Source organism: Vipera ursinii, assembly GCF_947247035.1.
Source record: "Vipera ursinii genome assembly, contig: scaffold_169, whole genome shotgun sequence".
NCBI classification, from domain to species: domain Eukaryota; kingdom Metazoa; phylum Chordata; class Lepidosauria; order Squamata; family Viperidae; genus Vipera; species Vipera ursinii.
Window position 1 is genome coordinate 49,772 of NW_028148215.1, and position 9,608 is coordinate 59,379.

At 47.3% G+C, this 9,608-nt stretch overlaps 1 protein-coding gene across 1 annotated transcript; it reads left to right on the forward strand.

Moving 5' to 3' along the window:
• Positions 1-8,931: 8,931 nt before the first annotated feature.
• On the forward strand, positions 8,932-9,602 carry LOC310650584 (serine/threonine-protein kinase 35-like; the record flags this gene model as incomplete). Its single annotated transcript, XM_083380157.1, has 1 exon — positions 8,932-9,602. A coding segment is annotated over exon 1 (460 nt), but the record flags the coding sequence as incomplete, so codon positions are not given.
• Between the last annotated feature and the right edge of the window lie 6 nt (positions 9,603-9,608).

Consider the following 9,608-nt stretch of genomic DNA (forward strand, 5'->3'; position numbering starts at 1 on the left):
CCAGAAGCTGTGGATTCTCCAACACTGGAAGTGTTTAAGAAGAGACCGGACAACCATTTGTCTGAAATGATATAGGGTTTCCTACCTGAGCAGGGGGTTGGATTAGATGACCTCCAAGGTCCCCTCTAACAACAACAACAACAACAACAACAATAATAATAATAATAATAATAATAATAATAATAATAATAATAATAATAATAAAGTTAGAAGGGACCTTGGAGGTCATCTAGTCCAACCCCCTGCTCAGGCAAGAAACCCTATACCATTTCAGACAAATGGCTGTCCGGTCTCTTCTTAAAAACTTCCGGTGCTGGAGCATTCACAACTTCTGGAGGCAAAGCTGTTCCATTGGTTAATTGTTCTAACTGTCCTCCTTTGTTCCAGTTGCTTCTCTCCTGGATTAGTTTCCATCCATTGCTTCTTCTCCTGCTTTCAAGTGCTTTGGAGAATAGCTTGACTCCCTCTTCTTTGGGGCAGCCCCTGAGATATTGGAAGACTGCTATCATGTCCCCCCTCGTCCTTCTCTTCATTAAACTAGACATACCCAATTCCAGCAAACCGTTCCTTGTATGTTTTAGCCTCCAGTCCCCTCATCCTCTTAGTTGCTCTTCTCTGTACTCTTTCTAGAGTCTCAACATCTTTTCTACATCGTGGTGACCAAAACTGGGTGCACTATTCCCAGTGTGGCCTTACCAAGGCCTTGTAAAGTGATTTACGAGGTGCAAGGTTGAAAACCATTTACAAATGCATGTAAACAAGGGGAAATGAGTTTCTTGGGCGCCACCTCCCGGCCTTCAGAAGGAACAGGCTTCTGAAGAAGTTGCAAAACTTTTGCAGGTCCCCAACATGATGTGTTCAAACAGCTCCAAGCCAACGGAACAGAGCAAGCGAACTGGTGGGTAGAAAGAGAGATGAATGACAAAGGATAAAAGGAGGATATTTTAGTTCTCAGGTGCCAGAGACCCTCTGGTGTCCCCCGCAAAAGGAAATTATAAATCAGAAGATCTTGAATTAAAATCTCAATTCAGCTGAGAATTCACCAGGATTTTATTATTAGATTTTTTTTAATCTCGCCTTTACAGGTTTATAGGTAATTCAAGGCATCAAGCGTACCTAATTTTCCCCACAACAACCCTGGGAGGTGGGTTGGGCTCAGAGAGATGAACTGGCTCAAAGTCATCCTGGCAACTTTCATACCTAAGGGACTTGAACTCACTGTCTCCTGGTTATTGGCCCAAAGTCACCCAACCAGCTTTCATGTCTAACACAGGACTTGAACTCACCGTCTCCTGGTGATTGGCCCAAAGTCACCCAGCCAGGTTTTGTATCTAAGACAGGACTAGAACTCACCGTCTCCTGGGGATCAGCCAAAAGTCACTCAACCAGCTTTCATGCCTAAGATGGATCTATAAAACATGCAAGCTGGGGACTCTATCTGAAGCAAATTGGCAAGTATCCATTATGGTTGTGGTATCCCAGAGTCATGTGACCACATTTGTGATCTTCCAAAGTTACCTAGTGTGAGGGGGGACTAGAACTCTCAGTCACCTGGTGATTGGCCCAGATTGGCCGGCTTTCACGCCTAAGGCAGGACTAGAACTCACCGTCTCCATTTCTAACAGTACTGTAGACGGAATTTGCTCTCTATGCACCATAAAGAATCATCTGAAGCAGTGTTTCTCAACTTAGTCATTTTAAGATATCTGGACTTCAACTCCCAGAATGCCAACTGGGGAATTCCAGGAGTTGAAGTCCATGCAACTTAAAGTTTTCAAGTTCAGTCAAGGAAAAACTACAGTAAAGCCCATGGTGGAATACATGTTAGACCGTATTTTGTATCATAACAGCTACAGAATTATTCAGCCAGCAGATGGCAGTGTTTAGTGTGCATCTAGAGTTACAATCCATGGTTTCTTTATGTTCTGAGGAGAGTTTCCTGTGACAGTTGAGACAGTTAACATATAGTTGAGTAGTAAAGCACATGGTGACTGTACTCTTTGCTCTGTGGTGGCCTATATACAAGAGAATTCCTAACAGCCAAAGTCTCTGGGCAATTCTAGGGACTGTAGTAAGGAGGCATTGCTTCTTCAGGGTGCCATTGGGGATCAGGTAGCCCCCCCATCAGAAAGCTCACCCCAGACACACCTGGACCTTACCCTCTTTTTATTTTCTTCATATTCTTGTGCCCTCACTGTTTTTATTTTTGCACCAGGTTTGTTTTACATTCAAATTTGCTGACCTACACCACTTTGATTGCAGTGGCATACAGTAGCTATCGTTTTCATAAAGCAATATATTCCTTCAAATTGTATTTGGCCATGTTCAGAGAAACCAGTCGACCGAGTGACATCAGCCAAGACACAGCAGCCAAGATGGATCTCTCTGAGCAGGCCGGGTGTTAATTGAATCCTAGCCTGGCTCTGAATTGATGGCCTCTGATGTTTTATGGAGTTGGCTGCTGTCGGCTTTAATTACGGTGATTCACTCTGGAGCAGAGGAGTAGGAAGGTGAGAGATAGCTCAAGTAAACTTGCCTCCAGAAGCTGTGAATGCTCCAACACTGGAAGTTTTTAAGAAGAGACTGGACAGCCATTTGTCTGAAATGGTATAGGGTTTCCTGCCTGAGCAGAGGGTTGGACTAGATGACCTCCAAAGTCCCTTCCCACTATTCTATTAGATTCTGTTCTGTTCTATTCCAATTCTACAATCTATTCTATTCTATTCTAATTCTATTCTATTCTAAATCTAATCTAATTCTACAATCTATTCCATTCCATTCCAAAAATCAGATTCTATTCTCAATATTCTATTCTACAATGTTTATTGTGTTGTATTGTATTGTATTCTCTATTTCTATTCTACATTTCTATTCTATTCTTTCTATTCCATTCCATTCCATTCCATTCCATTCCATTCTATTCTATTCTATTCTATTCTATTCTATTCTATTCTAATTCTATTCTATTCTATTCTATTCCATTCCATTCTATTCTATTCTAATTCCCCATTCCATATTCTATTCTATTCTATTCCAAACTAATGAGTGGTGTCCATTTAGTAAGTTAGAACTTGGGGATCATATCTCATTTTAAAAACCTGGCACAGATCTCAACCAGACTTCAAAAAAGCTGGTCCATCAGAATGAGCGTGAAAACAATCTATTGGGTGTTTTTGATTTCATTTAATCATCCCAAAAGTCAAACCAGAATTCTCTATGGATTTTAGGTAGACGATATAGAATATAGTCCTTCACTTACAAACCATTCATTTCGTGACTGTTTGAAGTTACAATAGCCCTGAAAAAAGTGACTTAGGACAGTTTTTCACACTTACGACTTTTGCAGCATTCCCACGGCCAGGTCATCAACATTTAGACCCTTCACAACTGGTCCTAGTAGATCAGTTTGTCCTAGAGGAGGATCCCTTAAATATCAGCCAGCTGTGTGCAGCAGCAGCCAAAAAAGCTAATACAGTCCTGGGCTGCATTAATAGAAGCATAGAATGAAGACCACATGAAGTATTAGTACCGCTTTATAAAGCCCTAGTGAGGCCACACTCGGAATACGGCATCCAGTTTTGGTCACCACAATGTAGAAAAGATGTTGAGACTCTAGAAAGAGTACAGAGAAGAGCAACAAAGATGATCAGGGGACTGGAGGCTAAAACATATAAGGAACGGTTGCTGGAATTGTGTATGTCTAGTTTAATGAAGAGAAGGACGAGGGGGGACATGATAGCAAGTCTTCCAGTAACTCAGGAGCTGCCCCAAAGAAGAGGGAGTCAAGCTCTTCTCCAAAGCCCCTGAAGGCAGGACAAGAAGCAATGGATGGAAACTAATCAAGGAGAGAAGCAACCTACAATTAAGGAGAAACCTCCTGACAGTGAGGACAATTAACCAGTGGAACAGCTGGACACCAGAAATCGTGAGCGCTCCATCACTGGAGGTTTTCACAGAGAGATTGGACAGCCTTTTGTCTGAAACGGTAGAGTGTCTCTTGCTTGAGCAGGGGGTTGGACTAGAAGACCTCCAAGGTCCCTTCCCATTATTATCGTTGTTCTTGTTCTTCTTGTTATGATGTCACAGTTGTCGCAAAGGTACTTTTGAAGCTGAACTGAAGAAGCTTCTTAGATGAGAAGTGAATTGTTTTCAAGGAAACACCCTCCACCCAAAAAGTCCAGTTCCCTTTGGGAGGGGGGGGGAAGGCCCTTTGCAACAAGCAAGCAAGACAGCCATTAAATTGAGGTGTGCCCCATTTTGCAACCTTACTTGCCACGGTGAGTGGCTGCAAAGGCTTCACTGTGTGGAAAGAGGGGGGCAAAAAGTCGTCACTTTTTTCCGGTGTCTGTTGTGATTCAGGGTCAGCCTGTGGGTTCGGCAGTTGGGTCGGACGACTCAGAGGAGGAGGAGGGGGGTGTTGAAGACCTTGCTGAGGGGGTTGAAGATCTTGCTGATGAGAGCCCTCAGCCAGGCCCCTCCCACTTGGTCACCATGGAGACCCAGCTGTGTGATCCTGACAGCGTGGATGAAGATGACCCACAGCTGGCCCTGTTCAAGGACACCCGACGCAGGAGGCAGTCAATTAGGAGTAAACAGAGGAAGGCAATGGGGCTTCTCAGAAGGAGGCAGAGAGAAGCCATGCCCTGAACTCTATATAAGGGGAATGTGTGGGGAGGGCTGGTTTGCTGAAGGCAACCACTCGGATGGTTCATGTTTCTTAAAGCTCCGGTTTCTTGGTTTGTCTTGTTCCATTTGTTTTTGTAGTAATAAATATGGCAGGCGTAATTCCAGCCTCTTGCCTTCTTGAAAAAGGGGTTGTCCCTGCCTTTTCTGCAGGGCCGGTAGCAGGCTGGTACAGAACAGTGTCATTGTGACTTTGAACAGCCACTAAACAAATTTAGAATTGTCTGCATCTCTCTTGGCAAGCAGTCTGTAAGGAAGCAACTCTTCAAAATTCAGCGGTGTGCAACTGTGGACAATTGGCGTATTTCTACACAAGGGCAAAACCTTTTCTTCCAGGAATTCCTTCACAGTCGTAACGGTGGGAGGAAAAAATGCTCATAAGTCGCTTTTTTTTCCAAGTGCCGTTCTAACTTTGGACGGTCACCCAATGGACTGTTGTAAGTCAAGGACTTACCTGTGGGGGTCTCTTTGATGTGGTCTCTCCATCTTCTTCGAGGTCTGCCTCGTCTTCTTTGACCTTCCCCTCTTTTTCTACATGTCTTGTAGGGTTATGGGATCCCACGACATCCTCTCCGGCTGAGCAAACTGCTTTATTTGCTGTTTTTCTATGTTATAGGTCAGGAGTCTTCCAACTTGGCCTTTTATGACTTGTGGACTTCAACTCCCAGAATTCCTCAGCCAGCATCCCTGGCTGAGGAATTCTGGGAGTTGGAATCCACAAGTCTTTAAAAGGCCAAGTTGGAAGACCCCTGTCCTAGACCTTAGCAACTTTAAGATATCTGGACTTCAACTCCCAGACATCTTAAAGTGGCTAAGGTTGAGAAACACTGATGTAAGGGTTGTGAGTTCAAATCCTGACAAAGGTTCATCTGGCTACTCACCTTTGATGAATTCAGCAGGATAAAACCAGACCCTCCCTCCTGTTGGTCTACCTAACACAGGGGTCTTCAAACTTGGCCCTTTTATGACTTGTGGACTTCAACTCCCAGAATTCCTCACCCAGACTGAGGAATTATGGGAGTTGAAGTCCACAAGTCCTAAAAGGGCCAAGTTTGAAGACCCCTGGTATAGACAGTCCTCAACTTACCAGTTCACTTAGCGACCTTTCAACAGCACTGAAAGAAATGACTTATGACCTTTTTTCCACACTTAAAGACCGCTGCAGCATCCCTGCAGTCATGTGAGCAAAATTCAGAGGCTTGGCAACCGGCTCATACTTATGACGGTTGCAGCATCCTGGGGTCATGTGATCCCCTTCTGCGACCTTCTGACAAGCAAAGACGATGGGGAAGCTGGATTCGCTTAACGATCATCTTACTAACTTAACAACTACAGTGATTCACTTAACAACCGTGGCCAAAAAGGTCATAACACCAGGCAAAGTTCACTTGAACAACTGCCTTGCTTAGCAACATAAATTTCTTCCTGCAGTTTAAGGTTGGTTCTATGTTAATTGTTTCCTTTCTGGTCTCATTTCTGATTTTATCTCTTTTGGTCACTCCAGCAGCTTTCCTCAACCATCTCATTTCTGTGGTGACCAAGTTTCATTTTTGGTTACTAGTAAGTGTCCATGTTTGACACTTGTACAGAACAGAATAGCAGAGTTGGGAGGGGCCTTGGAGGTCTTCTAGTCCAACCCTCTTCTAAAGCAGGAAAGCCTATACACAATTTCAAACAAAAGGCTGTCCAGTCTCTTCTTAAAAACTTCCATTGTTGGAACACCCACAACTTCTGGAGGCAAGTAGTTCCACTGGTTAATTGTCCTCACTGTCAGGAAGTTTCTCCTTAGTTCCAGGTTGTTTCTCTCCTTGATTAGTTTCCATCCGTTGCTTCTTGTCCTGCCTTCGGGCGCTTTGGAGGATAGCTTGACTCCCTCTTCTTTGGGGCAGCCCCTGAGATACTGGAAGGCTGCTATCATGTCCTCCCTCATCCTTCTCTTCATTAAACTAGACACACCCAGTTCCAGCAACCGTTCCTTATACGTTTTAGCCTCCAGTCCCCTGATCATCTTTTTTACTCTTCTCTGCACTCTTTCTAGAGTCGCAACAATTTTTTTACATCGCGGTGACTAAAACCGATGCAGTATTCCAAGTGTGGCCTTACCAAGGCATTGTAAAGTGGTACTAACAGAATAATAATAACAGAGTAGCAGAGTTGGAAGGGATCTTGTAAGTAATCTAGTCCAACCCCAAGCAGGAGACCCTACACCAGGGGCTCCCCAACCCCCGGTCCGTGGAGCAGTACTGGGCTGCGTGCGGCATGCCAGCAACCAGGCCGCATAAACAAGCAAAGTCCCATCCGTGGGATGCAGGCAGCACACAAAACCACGACCCCTCCAGTCTGTGGAAAAACCTCTCTCCAAGGTCCCTGGTGCCCAAAAGTTTAGAGACCTCTGCCCTACACCATTTCTGAAAGATGGCTGTCCAGTCTCTTCTTGAAAGCTTCCAGTGATGAAGCTCCCACAACTTCTGAAGGCAAGCCATTCCATTGGGTTGAAATAATAATAATAATAAAATAATAATAATAATAATAATAATAATAATAATAATAATAATAATAATAATAAGAATAAGAAGAAGAAGAAGAAGAAGAAGAAGAAGAAGAAGAAGAAGAAGAAGAAGAAGAAGAAGAAGAAGAAGAAGAAGAAGAAGAAGAAGTTGAAGTTGGAAGGGACCTTGGAGGTCATCTAGTCCAACCCCCTGATAAGGCAGAAAACCTTATACCATTTCAGACAAATGGCTGTCCAGTCTCTTCTTAAAAACTTCCAGTATTGGAGGATTCACCACTTCTGGAGGCAGGTTGTTCCACTGGTTAATTGTTCTAACTGTCAGGAAGTTTCTCCTTAGTTCTAGGTTGCTTCTCTCCTTGATGAGTTTCCATCCGTTGCTTCTTGTCCTTCTTTCAGGTGCTTTGGTGCTTCTTGTCCTGCTTGATGGGTTGGTTGAACACCTTGCATTATTCATCTTCAGCGGAGTTTAGGGGATGTTACCCAGCCTGGTAAGGAAACGTTCGGAAAGCAGCTCCAGAAGCTTGGAGAACGAACCTTCACCACCACCCTCCCCCATTTTGCACGATCAATATGGGTAACGTAAGAGCGGGGAGGAATATGCTTCACACGGGATGCTTCTTTTTGCTGATCGATACTGCCTTACGTTTATTTTTATTTTTTATTTTAATTCCATTTCTATCCCGCCCTTCTCCGAAGACTCAGGGCGGCTTACAAGCTTAGCAGTTGATAGAAGAGGTGTCAACTGTGCCAAATACTTTCCTTGGTTTGCATTTCTGCATAGCGCACGCTTGCAAAGTGACTTTTCCAAACAATTTTTTTTTGGGGGGGGGGGAGGAAATGGTGCCGCAGCCGCGGAGGTCTTCTCCACTCGGCCAGGCTCTTCGTGCGGCTTAGCAAGTGCCTGCCCGGCCCCCCCTTTCCCTTCTCCGGGGAGAGACGGGAACTCTTACATAATGGGCGCTTATGCAACGAGCCCCCTCCCCTCCCAGCTTTCGCCCCGAGGTCAGCAGCAGCATCAGCTCCGCGTCTCTATCCTTGCAAATAAGCAAAAGCATCTCTAACTTCCATTCATGCGAGTGCGGGCGCCGGCATCTCCAAAAGCACGCGGGGATGGGGGGGGAGCGGATCACTGCAGACCCCAAATACGGGAGGGGATTAATCCGACCGTTGCCCCACATCTGGATCCGACGGAGGCACGTCGGCCTCCGCTGGATGAAGATTAAGGAACGGTTTAAATTCAAAACAGACGAGACAGCGCCGAATTCGCACTCGTTTCCCCCCCCCGTCCCTGAGAAGGAATGGACCGTTCCCCACCTCCCAGAAGCGATGAATGAAACATTTGCCGCGAAAGGAAGGGATCAGACCATTCTAACGAAAGGGGGGGGAGAAGGTTGTCCTCAACCGCCGCTGCAAATTTAGGGCTCGGCGTTACGGAGAGATTCGGGGCGGTTGTTTTGTGTTTTTTTTTTAGAAAGAAAAAGAAAAAAAAAGAGACGGACCACACTTCGGGAGGTTAGCGGGACCGGGTGGGGAAGTTAACGATTTTTTTTTCTTTCTCCCTCCCCCCCCTTTCCTTTCGGAAAAAAATAGTTCAATCCGCTCTCTCCCTCCCCTCGGGTGGTCGGCAGCGCCGATTGGCTGGGCGCATTTTAAAGGTGCAGCCAAGGCGCGCTTTTTCTACCCTCCGACCTTCCTCGCTCCCGTTTCGCCTCAGCCGTTCGGGTAAAATTGCCGTCCTCCGGCCTTGCCGCAGCCGGGGACGGGCGAGCGAGCGAGCGAGCCGGAAAAGCAGCGAACGTGAGCCTTCGTCGAGCCCCGGTTCGGCGGGGCGGGCGGGATGAAGAGGGGCACTCCCCGCCCGCGGCGACTCCGACCACGTCGGCCACAAAGGCGGCGGCGGCGGCGGCGGGAGAGGGAACAGCGGCGACTAGGCCCCGCCGCGGCGCTGCCATGGCAACGGGCGGCGACGGCGGCCGCCGAGGGACAGAAAGGCCGCCCGAGCGGCGCCTGAGGCGCGCCGAACGCGAGCGGCTCCCGCCGCCGCCGCCGCTTCTGAGGGGCGCCATGGAAGGCCGGCCGAGCCAGGCCTCGCCGTCGGTGAAGGCCTGCCTTCCGCCGCGCTACCGCCTGGTGTCGGAGATCGGGCGCGGGGCCTACGGCGTGGTCTACCAAGCGGTGTCGGGCCGGAGCGGCGCCCGGCTGGCCGTCAAGCGTCTGCGTTGCGACGCGCCGGAGAACGTCGAGCTGGCCCTGGCCGAGTTCTGGGCCCTGACCAGCCTCCGCCGCCACCACCCCAACGTGGTGCGCTTCGAGGAGTGCGTCCTGCAGCGCGACGGGCTCGGCCAGCGCATGAGCCACGGCAACAAGCAGAGCGCGCTCTACCTCCGCCTGGTCGAGACCTCGCTGAAAGGTGAGG